Here is a 19,924-nt window from a genome sequence, read left to right on the forward strand (position 1 = left end):
CATCTCAAAAAAAAAAAAAAAATAGAATACGGGTAAAAATGGGCCGGGCACAGTGGCTCTCGCTTGTAATCCCAGCACTTTGGGAGGCCAAGGTGGGTGGATCACAAGGGCAGGAATTTGAGACCAGCCTGACCAACATGGTGAAACTCCATCTCTATTAAAAATACAAAAAAAATTAGCCAGGCGTGGTGGCGCACACCTGTAATCCCAGCTACTCAGGAGGCTGAGGCAGAAGAATCACTTGGACCTGGGAGGTGGAGGCTGCAGTGAGCCGAGATCGTGCCACTGCACTCCAGCCTGGGCTACAGAGCAAGACTCCGTCTCAAAAAATATATATATACACTATATATTACATATTTTATATATACTATGTTATATATAGTATATACACTTTATATATATATATACACATACAGGTAAACGTGAAGCCATGAGGGGAAGAAAGTCAGGACACATTTGAAATTGATACCATTTATTGTTTTATGACCAAATAAGAGTGTCAGAGAATACATATATTGGGCAGGTGCCAGAAAGTGTCTGCCATCTCCCCCACTCATTCTATGTACTGGCCTAAGGGCAAACAGCTACAGGAAGGTGGTGTCTTTAGGAGAGAGAGTTCTTGGATCCACTGGGGAGGATGCTCTGAGGGAAGCTGCGGCACTTGGAGAGGAGAGTGGGGTGGAACCAAATGGAGCCCTTCTCCAGACATGCGCGATGCCGTTCCAAGTGAGGTAATCTAGGAGCTCTACGGGGCACTGCGGTCCTTAGCTGAGGTGCTCAAGGACTCCAGAAGGAAGTCATGTTCCCCACTTAGAACCCGTTCCCACGGTTGTAGCCAGGTTGAAGCCAGCCCCGGAGACAGGAAGAACTGACGGCAGGGGGTGGGGAAAAAGACAGCCATGATGGGTCTGTCCTGATGACCCCAGCATCAGCCGTGGAGGTCACTTTGCTCTTTCATGGCTGGTCCCCGTGATGTGACATCGATAGCACCCAGTGTACAAATTTCCCGTTGGACAGCATCATGGCGTTCCCAAAGGCCTGGGATTGCTCGGTGCTAGACGGCTGGGTTTAGGATGGGGCCTGAACATAAGCAGAGGCAATTCACGTGCTCCTGGAATATCAGAACAGAAAGGAGCTCCAGAGGCTGGCACTCTCATCTCCCAGTGAGGCAACCAGTGCCCAGGGAGAAGGGCTTTCCCAAGTCTGAAAGGAGCTCCAGTTCCTGCTTCACTTCTCCCCATTTAAAAGCCAGTTTCCATCAGATTAATGAGCCTCCCACTCTTGCACCAAGATTATGCAGAAAAATGGTGGGAGCTGGGGGCTGGGCAAAAAGCAAGGAAACTGGAAGAGTGTGACACTGTCTGGAAGCTGTCACGGGATCTCTGGCTTTTCTGAGCATGGGGGCCCTGATAGGCAGTCAGGAGGTCACTGGAAGGCTTGGCCGGCCTTGAAGAAACAATGAGGGTAAGTCCTCTAAGGAAGCAAAGACTAAAGGGGCAACCCTCACAGCTAAAGACAGTCAACTTGATTAGACAAACGCCTCGCCAAACCTGGCTCCTGTCTGCCGCCTTCACCCAGCTTCTCCGTTGCTCCTTCCCACGTCAAAGCGTCTCCACACCTGCGCTTCCCTTACCTGGAATGCTTCCCCGTCACCTAGTTAGGCTGCTATAACCTTTCAGATTTCAACCCACAGGTCGCTTCCTTGGGGAGACTTTATCTGGCTACTCCTCATTCACCTCTCCAACAGCCCATTCCGCCTGCAATGACAGGCGTGATCATTTGATAACGCCCACTAGACTGGACACCCTCGAGGGCAGGGATCATGTTTGTCTTGCTCATCCCTGTCTCAGCAGCGTCTGGTCCAACACCTGACACGTCACAGGGACTCCATAAACATTTCCTGGCTAAAGGAATGACTAACTGTAGGAAGACATTTTCTGTTTTTTTTTTTTGGAGACGGAGTCTTGCTCTGTCGCCCAGGCTGGAGTGCAGTGGCACAATCTTGGCTCGCTACAACCTCCGCCTCCCAGGTTCAAGCCATTCTCCTGTTCAACCTCCCAAGTAGCTGAGACTACAGGTGCATGCCGCCACACCCAGCTAATTTTTTGTATTTTAGTAGAGACAGGATTTCACCATGTTGCCCAGGCTGTTCTTGAACTCCTGAACTCGGGCAATCCGCCCGCCTCGACCTCCCACAGTGCTAGGATTACAGGCATGAGCCACGGCGCCCGGCTAGGAAGACATTTTCGTTGCGATATGAAACAAACAGTACGACTATCCTCAGGTTCTGTGGCTTCTGCCAGCCGTTTCTAAGTCTGGTTAAAATCAGCAGCCATGACCCCTGCCTTTTTTGCTTCCTCCAAAACCGAAAAGTCACGAAGTTATAAAGTGCAAGGCTTTGCTTCAGTGAGGAAGTGACACACCTGAGTGGATCACCTGGATCTTCACTTTCTTTCTTTTTTTTTTTTTTCAAGACAAGAGTCTCACTCTGTCACCCCAGGCTGGAGTGCAGTGGCGTGATCTCAGCTCCCTGCAACCTCTGCCTCCCAGGTTCAAGTGATTCTCCTGCCTTAGCCTCCCAAGTAGCTGGGATGACAGGCACCTGCCACCACACCCAGCTAATTTTTGTATTTTTGGTAGAGACGGGGTTTCACCATGTTGGCCAGGCTGGTCTCGAACTCCTGACCTCAGGTGATCCACCCGCCTCGGCCTCCCAAAGCCACCGGGCCCGGCCTCGATCTTTACTTTCTAATCAGAGAGCAGTACAGGCTTGTTGCAGGTTCCCTTCCCAGACAACCCAAAGTGAGGAAGTTCCTTGCTCTGGGAGAGTTTCTGTTCTGGAGACCACGTCCCTGGGTCCCAGGAACAGCGTCACTGACACCTGCCAGGCCCCTTCTCTCCAAAGCCTCAGTGGAGGGATGCTCTCACCCCCCCCTTTCTGTGTGCAGAGAGAACCCCTCCAAAGAGGGTGCTTCCAGGGAGCCGCCAGACAGCATTGGGTCTGGTTAAGTCAGGAAAGCGCTGGGGACTTTTCTGCCGGGAGGCTCAGGCAGTGATGAGGGTTGAGCTCCAGGTTTCTCACTTTGGGTTTACAAGGAGACGACTCACAGACAACGGGGCAGGAGAAGAGGTCTAGTCAGCTCCCAAGCCCAACACTGAAACGTACTTCATGTCCGTTTTTGACGGGGGAGACTCAGTCTTAAGCGCCAGCATCAGAAGTTCATTACCTGAGTGGATGTGTAAGAAACCAAGCAGGTTCTCAGCAAAATCAGGGAGCCTCTTGCATTAGCAACACTGGCTGCCTCTGGGGCACGGGGAGGACGGAGGGTTGCTTCTCACCGACTATTCTTTTGCACCTTTGAAACTTTGAATCATAAGTGTTACCTAGTCAAAATATTTTAACTTAAATCAGCTGAGCATACTGCTACTTTCAGGGTGGGGGAGGAAGCCTTTTGGTCTCTTGATAGCATGCCTATAAGTCTGACCTAGAAACTGGCTCCATCCACCAAAGCTGGCCTTTTTTCCCTCAGAACCAGGGCTTCTCAAATGTCACTGTGCACGCAAACGACCTTGGAATCTTGTTGAAAAGCAGGTTCCGATTTGGGTGCGGGGGGTGCTGGGACCGGCATTTCTAGCAGGCTCCAGTCCCTGGACCCCACTTTAAATAGTAAGGCTTGGCCGGGCGTGGTGGCTCACGCATGTAATCCCAGCACTTTGGGAGGCCAAGGCTGGCGGATCACCTGAGGTTAGGAGTTTGAGACCAGCCTGGCCAACGTGGTGAAACCCCATCTCTACTAACACTACAAAAATTAGCCGGGCGTGGTGGTGGGCATCTGTAATCCCAGCTACTTGGGAGGCTGAAACAGGAGAATTGATTGAACCTGGGAGGCAGAGGTTGCAGTGAGCCGAGATCACAACACTGCACTCCAGCCTGGGCGAGACAGCAAGACTCTCTCTCAAATAAATAAATAAAAAGCAAGGCTCTACAGCGATGGAGGGAGAGAGCAGCAAGTGGGTGTGGCACGGGACAGGTGGGGACGGCGGGAGGGGAATGAGGGCCTCCCTAACTCAGCCCGTCTACACCTGCTGAGTGGCGCCATCCTTGATCTCATTAGCAGTTCAGGCCCAGCCTCTGGGGAGGGCTGGGGAGAGGGCAGGAGCTCGTCAGGGCCAAGGCACCTGCATCTCCCATCTGGGCAAGTCCGTATTCCCCGAGCTTCCCAAGGCTGGCGGAGTCGGGTGGAGCAGAGGCCTCCCTGCCTCCCCTTCCCCGTCTTACCTAGACTGCCCCGGAGCTGGCTTCTCCCCCTAAGAGCCAGCTGCCTCCTCACTGCTCCAGTCCTTTCCTGGTTGCCTCCATGGCCACCTTTAAATTTTGTCCTTGGGGCAAAGCCCAAATGTCCCCTTGGGTGTTGTCCAAGAGCTTTCTCCCAGCGACTACCGTTCCCGGCAGAGATTTCTGAAACTCTGCTAGAGGCTAGTGGAGGGCCAGCTGGAGTGGCTGGGCCTGGCTGTGACGTCTCTGTTGGCTTTGGAGGAATTACAGGCGTGCCCCTCTCCCTGAGGGCAGGCCAGTGTCTCGTTTAAGCACCTCTTGGGCGGGCCCAGCACACAGCATGCGTCAAGTCGTGTTTACTGCACGTATGAATGAGTGAAGGTGCAGCCAGGTTCAGGGACAATCCGAACATTCCACTTCCACTCAGGGCCCTGGCCTGCCCCTTTCCCTGGACTCCAGGGACTCCTCTTCTAGGTCTGAACCCCTCTGACCATCAGGCGGCTCCCCTCCTCACTCAACGAAAAGCTTGAAGCAAGATCCCAAAGTGCAGGAGAGATGACTGCGCCTGGAAGCCCCTGTCTCATGCAGGCACAGACTCCTCTTCCCAGTTCAGAGCTGCGGGTGGTTCCGGCCCCAACGTCTTCAGCGACGCTGCTGGTAGCCAACAGCCCTGGCTACGTCTCCATTGTCTGCAGCTGCTCCAAATTCGCCTGTGCATTCTGCAAATGGCCAGACCTGTGTGTGGGCGGGAAGGGGCGCACAGGGCAGAGAGGACTGTCGGGAGCCGGTGGGTAGGCCAGCCTCACCAGAGGCAGCACCGCTCCGCTCCGGGCAGCATCGCAGGCAGGCAGAGCATTCAGAGACAGTGCAGTCCGCCAGGGTTCCTGCGGAAGCCCAGCATGCATAGATGCTCAGGCAGAAGCCTCTGGAGTTGCCCCCGCAAGGAGCAGCAGCAATTGCAGTGGCAGCTGGAGCGTGGGCCTGTGAGTCCGGAGCCTCCCACAGCCGCAGCGAGGCTCAGCCAAGACGAACCAGGCAGTCGGGCTTCCCACTTGCTCAGAATAGGAGCTCAAGTGAGCGCCCAGAAAGTAAGAGTCAACTCAGGGAGCACAGGAGGGCTGCCATGCTCTGGGCCTACCCCATACGGACCCCTAACCTCCAGCCTCCTTGCCCCACTGCTGCAACCCCTGCCTCTCTCTCTCCTCACTCTTCTCCAGCCCAGTCTATTTCTCTTTTTTTTTTTTTTTTGAGACAGAGTCTCGCTCTGTCACCCAGGCTGGGATCTCAGCTCACTGCAAGCTCCGCCTCCCGGGTTCACGCCATTCTCCTGCCTCAGCCTCCCGAGTAGCTGGGACTATAGGCGCCCGCCACTGCGCCCAGCTACATTTTTGTATTTTTAGTAGAGACGGGGTTTCACTGTGTTAGCCAGGATGGTCTTGATCTCCTGACCTCATGATCCACCTGTCTCGGCCTCCCAAAGTGCTGGGATTACAGGCTTGAGCCACCGCGCCCGGCCCAGCCCAGTCTATTTCTTACTCCTTCCCTGCCCGGGCCCAGCTCCCAGCTGAACGCTGCCAATTCCTGAACCAGCAAGGAACAAAAGCTGGGCCAGGGGAAAGGCCACCCAGGTCAGTGAGTACCTGGGATGTGGTTTACAAGAGTCACAGAACCCCAGTCTGACTGAGCAGGAGGTGTCCGGCCCCCAGTGGTAGGGAAAAAAGGGAAAACAAGGCACAGAAAGGGCCAGGCACCTGCTCACTGCACAGGCACTCCGCAAGGCAGACGCAGAGGAGGCCCGAGACAGGCCCCCCACCCAGCCAGACGCCCTCCCCACGCAGGCTGAGCCTCGTCTGCAGGGAAGCCAGCATCCTCAGGAGGCGCAGCCCAAGGACCCCCCGGCAGCACGGCCAGCACCCTCCCGAGGCCGGGGCAGCCCCAGAATCGCACATAGGAGAGCGGCTGGGGGGTCATCTGAGCACAGAGACGTTCGGCGAAGACAGAGTAACTTAGGAGAACTGCATCCTACAGACACTGCTGGGATTCAAATCCCAGCACTGCCATTCACCAGCTGTGTGACTTGAGCAAATCACTGAGACTTTCTGTGCCTCAGTTTCCTCATTTGTAAAATGGGGAAGATCAGTGTCTACCTCATTCAGTTGCTTAAATGACTTAACAAATACAAGGAGTACAGAGGGGTTCTGGGCAGAGAGTGAGTGCTGTGTAACGGGGCACTGTTATCATCTGAGTGCTGGCATGGCACAGCCCGCACCCCTGGCCAGCCAGGGACTCGGGAGCTAAGGGGGACCTTGGGGGCTAAAGCACCAGCAGCCCCTCCCACAGCCTCACCCTGCGTCCTCCACCCTGCATCCTCCACCCTGCATCCTCCACCCTGTTTCCACCACCCTGTGTCCTCCACTCCGCTTCCTCCACCCCACTTCTTCCACCCCTCGTCCTCCTCCCTGCGTCCTCCACCCCACTTCCTCCACCCCGCGCCCTCCACCCTGCTTCCTCCACCCCGTTTCTTCCACCCTGTGTCCTCCTCCCTGCGTCCTCCACCCGGCTTGCTCCACCCGGCTTCCTCCACCCTGCGTCCTCCACCCCTCTTCATCCACCCTGTGTCCTCCACCCTGCATCCTCCACCCGGCTTCCTCCACCCCGCGCTGTCCTCCCTGCGTCCTCCACCCCACTTCCTCCACCCTGCGCCCTCCACCCCACTTCCTCCACCCTGCGTCCTCCACCCTGCTTCCTCCACCCCGTTTCTTCCACCCTGTGTCCTCCACCCTGCAGGCTGTCACCCTGCATCCTCCACCCCGCATCCTCCTCCCTGCTTCCTCCACCCAGCTTCCTCCACCCAGCTTCCTCCACCCTGTATCCTCCACTCCGCTTCCTCCACCCCACTTCTTCCACCCCGCGCCCTCCACCCGGCTTCCTCCACCCTGCGCCCTCCACCCGGCTTCCTCCTCCCTGCATCCTCCACCCCGCATCCTCCACCCGGCTTCCTCCACCCTGTGTCCTCCACTCCACTTCCTCCACCCCACTTCTTCTACCCCTCGTCCTCCTCCCTGCGTCCTCCACCCTGCTTCCTCCACCCGGCTTCCTCCACCCGGCTTCCTCCACCCCGCTTCCTCCTCCCTGCGTCCTCCACCCGGCTTGCTCCACCCCGCTTCCTCCACCCTGCGTCCTCCACTCCACTTCCTCCACCCTGTGTCCTCCACCCGGCTTGCTCCACCCCGCTTCCTCCACCCTGCGTCCTCCACCCCGCTTCCTCCATCCTGCGTCCTCCACTCCACTTCCTCTACCCCGCTTCCTCCACCCTGTGTCCTCCACCCCGCTTCCTCCACCCTGCGTCCTCCACTCCACTTCCTCCACCCTGCTTCCTCCACCCTGCGTCCTCCACTCCGCTTCCTCCACCCTGCGTCCTCCACTCCACTTCCTCCACCCTGCGTCCTCCACTCCGCTTCCTCCACCCTGCGTCCTCCACTCCACTTCCTCCACCCTGCTTCCTCCACTCCGCTTCCTCCACCCTGCGTCCTCCACTCCACTTCCTCCACCCTGCTTCCTCCACCCTGCGTCCTCCACTCCGCTTCCTCCACCCTGCGTCCTCCACTCCGCTTCCTCCACCCTGCGTCCTCCACTCCACTTCCTCCACCCTGCTTCCTCCACCCTGCGTCCTCCACTCCGCTTCCTCCACCCTGCGTCCTCCACTCCACTTCCTCCACCCTGCTTCCTCCACCCTGCGTCCTCCACTCCGCTTCCTCCACCCTGCGTCCTCCACTCCGCTTCCTCCACCCTGCGTCCTCCACTCCACTTCCTCCACCCTGCTTCCTCCACCCTGCGTCCTCCACTCCGCTTCCTCCACCCTGCGTCCTCCACTCCGCTTCCTCCACCCTGCGTCCTCCACTCTGCTTCCTCCACCCTGCGTCCTCCACTCCACTTCCTCCACCCTGCTTCCTCCACCCTGCGTCCTCCACTCCGCTTCCTCCACCCTGCGTCCTCCACTCCACTTCCTCCACCCTGCGTCCTCCACTCCGCTTCCTCCACCCTGTTTCTTCCACCCCTCGTCCTCCTCCCTGCATCCTCCACCCTACCTCCTCCACCCTGCTTCCTCCAGCAGCACAGTCAGGACTGTGGTTGGGGTTCAGCCTTCGGCCTGGGTCAGGGCACACCCTATAACCCAGGGCTGGGGTTCAGGCCACAGCTGGAGTGCAGCAAGGTGAATGACACAGGCAGACCCGACACCCACTGTCCCAGGCTGTGGGGGCACTAAGGTGTCTGCCCCAACTCCCATTCTGATCCCCGCTTCTCCAGAAAGCCTTCCTCAAAGGCCGAAGCCACAGCCCCTTCCCCTTCCCGTCCACCCACAGTCATCGGGGTTCCCCACCCATGCTGTGCTCTGCCGCTCTGAACACACACACCCCACCGAACCCAGGGCCCGGGAAACTCCGGAAACAGCCTCTGCACAGAAGAAAACATCTGCTTTCCAGCCGGGCGCAGTGGCTCAGGCCTGTAATCCCAGTAGTTTGGGAGGCCGAGGTAGGTGGATCATCTGAAGTCAGGAGTTCGAGACCAGCCTGACCAACATGGTGAAACCCCATCTCTACTAAAAATACAAAATTAGCCTGGCGTGGTGGTGCATGTTTCTAATCCCAGCTACTCAGGAGGCCGAGGCAGGAGAATCGCTTGAACCCGGGAGGCGGAGGTTGCAGTGAGCCGAGATGCTGCCATTGCATTCCAGCCTGGGCGACTGAGTGAAACTTGGTCTCAAAAAAAAAAAAAAAAAAAAAAAAAAGCCATCCACTTTCCTTTCCTTTACTACTCCAGCTTCCCTCAGCCCCGGCCCACCAGCATCACCAAGTCCAAGAATCCCAAAACAAAAGTGCTGCAGACACCCATTCGATTCGTAGACCAGCTCTCTCATCTCCCAGATAGAGAAACCAAGGCCCAAGGAGGCCTGGGACTTGTCCGGAGTCAGACGGAGCCTGTGAACTCCATCTCCCACCCCGTGGCCCACAGCGCCCTCTCCTCCCACTGCTGCCGAGGCCGAATCCGGTTCTGTAGAGCATGTACTCAGAACACTGCTCCTCCCCGGGCCCTCCAGCCCCTGCCTCCCACCCCAGCCGTCAATATTCACATCGGGGTAAAGGTGCAAAGCCAGGGGGGCGCTCCACAGGCCTGCACTTGGACCGCGGCCTGAAAGCAGAACTGACCTTACTTCCTCGTATTTCCTGTCGCGGTAAAACTCTCTCTTTTTGATGAGGTAGATGAGTACCAGGTCGCAGAAGAAAGCCCCCTGCAAAAGAGGGTGTCTGATCAGAATGCTAGACCTCCGAGAGCACTGCTCATTTGGGGCCCCTTGTTGTTCGATCCTGCAACAGCCCCTAAGGGAGGCCTCACTGTCCCCATTTAACAGATAAGGAAACTGGGCTCAGGAAGGGGCACCCTTGTCCGAGACCTCAGAGCCGGTCCGTGGTGGAGCCCAAGCTGGACCGGAGCTTCCCCGGATCCCACAGGCCAGGCGCTCCCCGACCCCGCACCACCCGGACCCCGTCCAATCGTTCCTTCAACACGTTTGCTGGGCACCCAGCAGATGCCAGGGCCTGCACCGAGGCACAGGGAGGATCTGGACAAGAGAGGCTTCCTGGGGACTCTCCCTCTGGTGCTGGAGACAGGCGTGTCGATGACGACCCAGACGGGACTTGACTCAGCCTGGGGAGGGTCCCTATTCAGCCCTTAAGGACTAAAGAGGAGTTGATACAAGACGCAGAGGCGGAAGGACATTCGAGGGGGGAGGAACAAATGCCGCGGGGCCTGTGCGGGAAGAGGGAGAGGCACGTCTGGAGAGGTGGATGGGGACCAGCCTGCTAGGCTTCTTAGAATGTTTCCGAGGCATTGATCCTCATCCTTTAGGTGAGGCGGAGGCACCACAGCCCGAATTTCGGCATTTAGAAAGATCCCTGTGGTAGTGTGAGATGGGCTGGAAGGGTTCTAACCAGCAAGGACACTACGATGCTGGCCAAAGAAAGATGACGGGTACCAGGTGCAGTGAGTCACGCCTGTGATCCCAGCGCTTTGGGAGGCCTAGGCGGGCGGATCACCTGAGGCCAGGAGTTTGAGACCAGCCTGGTCAACATGGTGAAACCCCATCTCGACTAAAAATACAAAAACGAGCTGGGCGTGGTGGCAGGTGCCTGTAATCCCAGCTACTCGGGAGGCTGAGGCAGGAGAATCGCTTGAACTCGGGAGGTGGAGGTTGCAGTGAGCCGAGATCGCACCATTGCACTCCAGCCTGGGCAACAAGAGCGAAACTCCATCTCAAAAAAGACAAAAACAAACAAACAAACAAACAAAAAGGAAGATGATGAGGTGGACGACCCCAGCTCAGCCCCTCGAACCCAAAACGTGCCCTTAGGACCAGAGCGGGTCATGCAATTGCCCCTGTCCTCCAGCAGAGGGCGACTCCACCCACAGCACAAGGCGGGGTTGGGGTCTGAATGACGGGGGAGGGTGGAGGTGGGAAGGGTCGGTGGAGGGGCCAGCAAGGAATCCTGGCCCCCGGACCCTGGGTGCTGCACATCCATCCCCCAGATGCCAAAAATGTTGCTTACTAATTCCCTGCTCCCCAGAGACCAACCCCAAACCTAACCTTGACCACTACCTCTTTCTGCACCATTACCTCCAGTTCACAGGTCTGTCCTCAGAGGATGCTCCGACTTAACTCACCAGAAGGTGATGACTGGGCTGGCCGCGGTGGCTCACGCCTGTAAGCCCAGCACTGGGAGGCTGGGGTGGGCGGATCACCTGAGGTCAGGAGTTCAAGACCAGCCTGGCCAACATGGTGAAACCCCGTCTCTACAAAAATACAAAAATTAGCCAGGTGTGGTGGCGCGTGCCTGTAATCCCAGCTACTCAGAAGACTGAGGCAGAAGAATTGCTTAAGCCTGGGAGGCAGAGGCTGCAGTGAGTCAAGATCGTGCCATTGCACTCCAGCCTGGGCAACAGAGCGAGACTCCATCTCAAAAAAAAAAAAAAAAAAGAAAAAGAGAAGCGATGGCTGAAGGTGGGCCTCCCTCTAAGAAAGCAACAGGCGCAAACATCTGGGACCCTCCCAGCGACTGTCTGCAGCTAGGGATCCATGTGGGGCTCACTTTTCTTGACCCCCTCCCAGAAGCGTGGTCTCTTTTGAGTCCTGGTGCAGGACACAATTTTCCCGGCCTCAACAAAAGTCACCCCGGGTCCCGATGGACTCCTCCAGTGGGGTTGTCTTGCGTGCGCCGGCAGAGGAACGAGGGAAGGAACGAGGGAAGAGGCCGCCGGAAACCTGGGACAGGGACCTGCTGGGATAGCCACCAGCCACCCACTGACCATTCCCATGGCTTTCAAAAACTCCAGAAGACCAAGGGGCAGCGCACACTCAGGACGCCTTTCCCTGCCCTCAGGACCAAGGGGCAGCGCAGACTCGGGACGCCGTTCCCTGCCCTCAGGACCAAGGGGCAGCACAGACTCGGGACGCCGTTCCCTGCCCTCAGGACCAAGGGGCAGCGCAGACTCGGGACGCCGTTCCCTGCCCTCAGCGCCTGCGCCTCCTCCCCTGCGAGCCCCTCTCGGCCCCACTGAAGGGCCACCTCCAAGGAAGAGTCGCAGGGCCGTCTTCCCTGCCTCTCAGCCTTTCAGTCGGGTGGTTCTCAGCCAGCTGGTATTCTGCCCGTCACAACTGCAGGGGAGGGTGCCCCTGACATTTACTGGGTAGAAACCGGGAACGCTCTTAAACATCCTACAACGGGCCGGGTGAGGTGGCTCACGCCTGTAATCCCAGCACTTTGGGAGGCCAATGCCGGAGGATTGCCTGAGCCCAGGGGTTCAAGATCAGCCTGGCCAACATAGTGAGACCCCATTTCTATAAAAAATTTAAAAATTAGCCACGCGTGGTGGTGCACCTGCAGCCCTGGCTACTGGGGAGGCTGAGGCGGGAGGATCACTTGAGCCCAGGAATTCAAGACTGCAGTGAGCCATGATCATGCCACTGCACTCCAGCCTGGGTAACAGAGCAAGACCCTGTCTCTGAAATCAACATCCTCAGGGTCTGGGAAAATACATATTATCAGACTGGAAAAGTGTGAAATATGAAATAGAAAATAAAACAAAAACATCCTACAACACCCAGGACAGCCCTCTGCGCATTGTAGAATGTTTAACGGCACGTCAGAGGATGTGTGTAAGACCACAGCAACCCAATTATCCAACCCAAAAAGTCAGCAGCACTCAGGCTAAGAAACTGTCTGCAGCCTAATCCTGCCTTTTTTTTTTTTTTTTTTTTTTTTTTTTTTTTTTTTTTTGAGACAGAGTTTTGCTCTCGTTGTCCAGGCTAGAGTGCAGTGGTGTGATCTGGACTGACCGCAACCTCTACCTCCCGGGTTCAAGCGATTCTCCTGCCTCAGCCTCCTGATTAGCTGAGATTAAAGGCGCCTGCCACCACGCCTGGCTAATTTTTGTATTTTTAGTAGAGACGGGGTTTCTCCATGTTGGTCAGGGTGGTCTTGAACTCCCAACCTCAGGTGATCCACCCGCCTCAGCCTCCCAAAGTGTTGGGATTACAGGTGTGAGCCCCTGCGCCCGGCCTAATCCTGCCCTCTTTTAGCAGAAGTAGAGATGAAGACTAGAAGTTCAGGGACTCACCTGGGATCCCAGGAATATCCCAGCCACGCCTTGGCTGGGGACTGACTCAAACCCACCCACAGCTGCAGAGCTGCCGGCACATGCCTCCCTGGCTCTGGAAAGAGACTCCGGCTGTCACTGCTACCTGGGGACAGCCGGCAGAGCGCAAAATCCCAGAAAGCCCTCTTTTCCCACGCCCATTCTGATCTTGCCAGCTCTGGTTCTTTCTGGGGGCACTGGGACACGTTCCTCCTGAAGTGCAGCTGCCAGGCGAGAGGGTGGGAAGCGGGTAGGGAGGGGAGGTACTCACAGCGCCCATGAGTGCCACCCCAGAGCCCACGTTGATGATGGTGGGGATGATACTGAACTTCCCTGCCTGGAAGACACAGACAAGGCGAGTGAGCGAGGCAGGGTGGACAGTGGGGCCTCCAGGGACCCTCCCAACGTACCCCGCCCCCCCCCGCCCCCTCCTGCCCAGCCTCAGAACAGAGGGGCCCCCAGGGACCCTCCCAACATCCCCCACCCCCCACCACCCAGCCTCAGAACAGGAGAATGCACAGTGGGGCCCCCAGGGACCCTCCCAACATCCCCCACCCCCCACCACCCAGCCTCAGAACAGGAGAAGGCACAGTGGGGGCCCCCAGGGACTCTCCCAACGTCCCCCATGCCCCAGCCTCAGAACAGGAGAAGGCACACACACCTTGCCGTTCACCATCACGTCGAAGCGGATCCCGTAGGCTTTCATCAGGGTGCGGAACTCCACCCCGGCCGCGTCTCGGTAATATCTGGCAAATCTGAGGGAGGCAGGAGCCCGGGGAGGCCTCAGCCTGCCTGGCCTTCCCTCTTTTGGCAGCACCGATGTGGCTGCTCTGGGGACTTAGAAGGACTCCCGGGACCCTGACTCTGAGCAGCCCCAGGAGCGGCTTGCAGACCCTCTCACCGAGCCAAAAACAAAGACGCATCCAACTCTTTGAAATCCCTGCCAGACATTCCCTGAGGAGCAAGGGCCTCCCCGCCCACTCTGAGCAAGCCCTGGGTCGCCGAGGCGCGGACGGAACGGATGCAGCAGAGGCAGTAAGACTCGGCTTCACCAAGAGAACAGGCAAAGGGGTGCTCTCCTCTCCCGGGGCACCTCCAGCTTTGGTCGCTGGCCGCTCTGCTGGGGTCCACACCTCTCCTCGGTCATCTGTCCCTGCACCTCCCGCTCTGACGCCCACCCCAGGAAGGGGTCTCATGGTGCCGGCACCCAGAGAAGTGCCACTGATCATGGCCAGGTCACAAGGGGGCACAGGCAGCGGTTACCTGAAGTTGTACCCAGAGGAGGCAGACTTTGAAAGCTTATTGTCCAGACGGCTAAAAGAATAGTGAGGGTGGCACTCAGAGGCAGCCTTGTCGAGATCACAGTTCCATTCAATATTAATTCCTATCACACCACCCTTGATAAAAGAGAGACTACGGTCAGCACACAGAGCTTTCCGGAGACCGACAGCATCCCAGGCCAGCCCTTCACCGGCACTGGACAATAGGAGGAGGTGCTCAGGCACGAGGTCAGCTCCTCGAGACCACCCTTTGGGAGGCTTAGTCCCCCCATGGAGCGGCTGAGAACACTGCATCGCCCCAGCCCCAGGGCTGCCTCCCTCATTCTTCAGGGAGAAGGAAGCCACCCAGGGTGGGCATCTCCTCTGGACAGGCACTTCACACTCCAGCCAGGGTGTGCCAAAGGAGCTCCTTCTGCCTCACCTGCAGCTGGTGCCTCAAGGACTCAGAACTGCACAGCAGGTGCCAGGGCTGGCTCTCACTGAGTGCCCGTGGTCTGAGTGCTGCGACAGCCTGCCTGTGTGCCACAGCCAATTCTGAAAACAATGAGTCCCTGGGGGCAGGTGACTTTGCAGAGCCACCCTTGCCCCACGAGTCCGTCCACACGTCCACACCCTCCTCCTCTACACTCTCCTCCTCGAAGAGCCAGTCCCAGCGCCCCCAAGCCCTCAGGGAGGGCTCCCTTCATGCACCCCACCCACCTCCAGAGCTATATCCTGGAAGTCGCTCCCAGCCCAGCGGATCACGGAGCCCAGTCGGAAGATGGGGCAGTAGTGGTTCTTGGGGCCAAAGTGGCAGGATTTCAGGAAAGATCTGTCCTTGACGTCCACCACATTGCTCCTGAGTGGAGGCCACAGGCAGCCGAGAAATGAGGTAAGACTTAATATTCCCGGGCCTGGCCAGGAGTCACTCCATCCCTCACCAACCTGAGTCCTGACAGCTCCCTGCAGCAGCACCCTACTTAACAGCAGGGGGAAGGGGCGCCCCAGTGTCACCCACCGTTTATTCACATGCAGACATCACACACACACACACACGCACACACACATGCACACACACACATACACCCCAGGCACAGACCCAAGGAGGGCCAGCCTAGGCCCCTCATGGACCAAGGCCCACCCCTGGCCCCCAGTAGCCAAGCCCACATACTTGGAGAAGTTGAATTTGGGGAAACGGATGTGGTTCTTTATGAAAATGGTGAAGTCTTCGGCCTCCTTCAGGACTGGCTCCCTGAAAACCAACCCAGAACAGCCTGTCCAGGAGGCCCCACCCCTTGGCCCCTTCCCCAGGCCTGGGCCAGCGTGAGGCCTGTTCCTTGGGTCCCCTGGAGCCTCTGCCAAGAACAGTAAATTTGCTCATGCTGGGGAGGTTGTCCGGCCTTGTTGGGACAGCCTGACTTCTCCCTCAGCATGAGGCTCCCAGAGTGGGCAGGACTCCACCCTCAGGCTGGGACCCAGTGCGTGGGGGCCGGGAAACCCCTCAGGGTCCTGAGGCTGCAGCCACTCACACCGGCCTGGAGCTTGTCTCCACCGGGCACCAGGCAAAGATCTCACAGGTGCCTCTGGCCGAGTTCTCTTTCGGCAGGCAGCGGCCAGTCTTCACTCCTGCAGGGGTGGGACAGGATCAATGCCAGGAGCCTCCCACTCCAAGTCCTCCTTCAGCCCCTGGCCGCTCCAGGCCCTCACCATTTCCAGCTGCAACCGCCTCCCCAGGGTGGCAGTCACTGTCCTTGGAGCATGTGCCGTCAGGAATGCCTTCATTCTGCCGGGAGAGAAGGAGCACCTGGATGCGGGGTGGGATCCCCCCAGCTCAGATCCGAGTCCCACTCTGGGAGTTAGAATAGGGGTTCTTCTCTGACCTGGGCCACACACACTTTGAGAACCTGCTTCCTCCCCATATAATTCAGGAACCACACACGGGCGCACTCAACCTCCTGAGACCCTCGGAGTGGACGGACACCCTTGCTTCAGAAGACAGTAGACCCCAACCACGGCCGGTGGCTCTCCCACCCCCACGCCCGGGCCGGGCCCCTCGCCACGTCAAACCTCAGCACAGACGTTCTGCCGCTGGTTGGGGGTCACGATCAGGTTGGTGACCACAAAAAAGACGTTCTCTCCCTAAGGAACCAGAGAGGTACTAAGGAACCTCCTCCCGCCCTCTTAAGGACCACCCCCGCCTTCCCAGCATTACCTGGAAGAGGGTGGTCCCTCTGCCTGGGTACTGGGGATAATGGGGCCACAAAATCGGTGGACTCTGCCCACCTGTTCATGGAGCCCACAGTCCCCGAGTAGATGCCTATTGATATATCTCCTCCAGACTCACAAACCCCCACTGCCCCAGGATCCGGGAGAAGCGGGGGCAGGGCTCAGGCTGCCCTGGCCCTGGCCAATTGTGAACAGGCTGGAGAGCTATTCCCAGAGGCAGTGACTTAGAAGGGGGGTTCTCTGTGCCAGCCCACCTGACTCACAAGGACCTGAAAGTTCTCTGGATCCCATTTGTTCTCAACAGACTCAGAGAGAATAGAGCAGTCGTCCGCGGCGCAGTCAAAGAGGGGTTTGGCTTGGGAGGTAGGATCTGGACAGGGTCGCTCTCTGCAAGCCCCGGCAGCTGTCTTGGGCCAAGGGAGATGACGGGTGGGGGTCCCTGGGGGTCCCTGGGTACCCAAGAAGCTTGAGGTGTGACCCACCCGAACCAGGCAGGCCCTGCCAGCCCTCGCCACAGTGCTAGGTGGGGACTCAGACCTGGGCCGGAATGACGTAGTCGGCGACATCCCAGATTCGCTCCCCAAGATCCGAGGTGTTGGTGAAGGCCACGCCCTTGACTTTGGTGATGACAGCACTCTGCAGGGAGGTGTCGATGTCTTGGTAACCCTTCTTTACCAGGAACACCCATCTGTGGGAAGGGACCGGTACGTAAGCATCAGCCACACTGCTGCCTTCAGGGAGCTCCCCCAGGCCCGGGGTCGGGTACGAGTCACAGCAACTCTTACTTGAGGTGGGGCCGGCTCAGAGCTCCACCTGTCCCACCAGCTCCTGGGCAGGGGCCACCTCCCACTGCTGACTAAAACCCAGTCCTGCAAGCAGCAGAGGCGACAAGCAACCCCAGAGATGGGGGCTCTAAAGAGGCAAAGACCACAGTCCACTCAGAGGCCCCAAGTGGACAAGCCTGGGCTGAAACCAGCTCAACCACATACCGGTTTGGTGACCCCAGGCAAGCCAGTTTCCGATACATAACATGGGGTGACAGTGCCTCCCTCTGGGGTTGTGATGATGGTTAGATGAAATGGTGCCTAATCTGAAACCAATCACGATGAGACCTCAAACAAACCCAGACTGAGGGGCACTCTACAAAATAAGAGTACAGGCCAGGCACGGTGGCTCACGCCTGTACTCCCAGCACTTTGGGAGACCAAGGAAGGAGGATCGCTTGAGCCCAGGAGTTTGAGACCAGCCTGGGCAACATAGTGAGACCCCATCTCTATGAAAAATAAAAAAGTAATCTAGGCATGGTGGTACCAGCCTGTTGTCCCAGCTACTCGGGAGGCTGAGGCGGGAGGATCCCTTGAGCCTGGGAGGTCAAGGCTGCAGTGAGCCGTGATTGTGCCACTGCACTCCAGCCCGGGTGACAGAGTGAGACCCAGCCTCAAAAACAACAAAATAATGAAATAAGAGTACAAATCCCATACTTTTTGACACCAAAAACACAAGCAATAAAAGAAAAAGTAGGTAAGTTGGACTTCATAAAAATTTAAAACTTTCATGCATCAAAAAACACTCTCAAAAAAGTGAAAAGACAACCCACAGAATATGAGAGAACACATCTGAAATAATGCATCTGGTAAGGGTTTAGTATCCAGAAGATATTTTAAAACTCTTATAATTTCACAATAAAAAGGCAAACAATCCAGTTTAAAAATGAGCAAAGGAATTGAATAGACATTTCTCAAAAAAAAAAAAAAGATACACAAATGCCCAATTAAGCATATGAAAAGATGCTGAACACCATTGGTCATTAGGGAAATGGAGATCAAAACCACGATAAAACACCACTTCACTTCCACTAGGATGACTGTAATTTTTTAAAAACCCTACAGATAACAGGTGTTGATGAGGTTGTGAAGAAATTAGAACCCCTATACATCACTGATAGGGATGTAAAATGAGGTAGCTATTGTAGAAAACAGTTTAGCAGTTCCTCAAAATGTTAAGGATCGAGTTACCACATGAGCCAGAAAATTCCCAAGAGATTGAGAACACGGGACGGGCGCGGTGGCTCACGCCTGTCATCCCGGCACTTTGGGAGGCTTAGGTGGATCACCTGAGGTCAGGAGTTCGAGACCAGCCTGACCAACATGGTGAAACTCTGTGTCTACTAAAAAAATACAAAACTTAGCCAGGCATGGTGGCGCATGCCTGTAATCCCAGTTAATCCGGAAGCTGAGGCAAGAGAATCTCTTGAACCCGGGAGGCGGAGGTTACAGTGAGCCGAGATCACGCCATTGCACTCCAGCCTGGGCAACAAGAGCAAAATTCCATCTCAAAAAAAAAATAACAATAAAAATTTAAAAATTGAAAACATGTCCACACAAAGAACTTGTACATGCATGTTCTTAGAAGCGTGCTTTTTTTTTTTTTTTTTTGAGACAGCATCTCGCCCTGCCACCCAGGCTGTAGTGCACTGGTGTAAGTAGTTGAGATTACAGGCGCTTGCTACCACATCCAGCTAATTTTTGAATTTTTAGTAGAGACGGGGTTTTACCATGTTGGTCAGGCTAGTCTTGAACTTCCGACCTCAAGTGATCCACCCACCACAGTCTCTCAAAGGGTTGGGGTTACAGGGATAAGCCACCACACCCAGTGGTGTGAAAACCACCCAAATGTCCATTAACTAATGAACGCATGACCACAATGTGGCAGCCCCACACAGCGGGAGAGTATTCAGCCACAAAGAGAAATGGAGAGCTGATAGATGCCACAACATGGGTGAGCCTTGAAAACATCACACTAAGTGAAAGAAGCAAGAAAAAAAAAAAAAAAAAAAAGGCCGCATACTATACAATTTCATTCATACGAAATATCCAGAATAGGCAAATCCATAGAGACAGATTCTCCTGCGTCAGCCTCCCGAGTAGCTGGGATTACAGGCGCCCCTCCCACGCCCAACTAATTTTTTTGTATTTCTAGTAGAGACAGGTTTCTCCATGTTGGCCAGGCTGGTCTCAAACTCCTGACCTCAGGTGATCCACATGCCTCAGCCTCCCAAAGGGCTGGGATTACAGGCATGAGCCACAGCGCCCGGCCACCAATTTCCTAATTTTTTTTTTTTTTTCTGTTTTTTTTTTTGAAACGGAGTCTCACTCTGTCGCCCAGGCGGGAGTGCAGTGGCCGGATCTCAGCTCAGTGCAAGCTCCGCCTCCTGGGTTCACACCATTCTCCTGCCTCAGCCTCCCAAGTAGCTGAGACTACAGGCGCCCGCCACCTCGCCCGGCTAGTTTTTTTGTACTTTTTAGTAGAGACGGGGTTTCACCGTGTTTGCCAGGATGGTCTCGATCTCCTGACCTCGTGATCCGCCCGTCTCGGCCTCCCAAAGTGCTGGGATTACAGGCTTGAGCCACCGCGCCGGCCTAATTTCCTAATTTTCATACTTGTATGTAGTTAAATAATTCCTGTTTTCCCT

At 56.4% G+C, this 19,924-nt stretch overlaps 1 protein-coding gene across 3 annotated transcripts in view; it reads right to left on the reverse strand.

Annotated features, from left to right (window-relative positions):
- Positions 1 to 455: 455 nt before the first annotated feature.
- Positions 456 to 19,924, reverse strand: part of P2RX5 (purinergic receptor P2X 5) — a 21,029-nt gene continuing 1,560 nt past the window's right edge. The window contains exons 2-12 of one of the 3 annotated variants that reach the window (XM_073004595.1): positions 16,990 to 17,140; positions 16,294 to 16,365; positions 15,934 to 16,009; positions 15,756 to 15,852; positions 15,398 to 15,478; positions 14,947 to 15,085; positions 14,231 to 14,364; positions 13,629 to 13,722; positions 13,239 to 13,304; positions 9,484 to 9,566; positions 456 to 1,111 (exon numbers count right to left, since the gene is read on the reverse strand). In XM_073004595.1, the coding sequence (XP_072860696.1) occupies positions 1,102 to 1,111; positions 9,484 to 9,566; positions 13,239 to 13,304; positions 13,629 to 13,722; positions 14,231 to 14,364; positions 14,947 to 15,085; positions 15,398 to 15,478; positions 15,756 to 15,852; positions 15,934 to 16,009; positions 16,294 to 16,365; positions 16,990 to 17,140 (1,003 nt within the window). In that variant the 3' untranslated portion in view covers positions 456 to 1,101. Of the gene's footprint in view, positions 5,012 to 9,483; positions 9,567 to 13,238; positions 13,305 to 13,628; positions 13,723 to 14,230; positions 14,365 to 14,946; positions 15,086 to 15,397; positions 15,479 to 15,755; positions 15,853 to 15,933; positions 16,010 to 16,293; positions 16,366 to 16,989; positions 17,141 to 19,924 lie in introns of all 3 variants that reach the window. The other 2 variants (XM_073004594.1, XM_073004596.1) reach the window with 2 other exon arrangements.

This window comes from Chlorocebus sabaeus, chromosome 16, assembly GCF_047675955.1.
Source record: "Chlorocebus sabaeus isolate Y175 chromosome 16, mChlSab1.0.hap1, whole genome shotgun sequence".
Classification (NCBI taxonomy): Eukaryota; Metazoa; Chordata; class Mammalia; order Primates; family Cercopithecidae; genus Chlorocebus; species Chlorocebus sabaeus.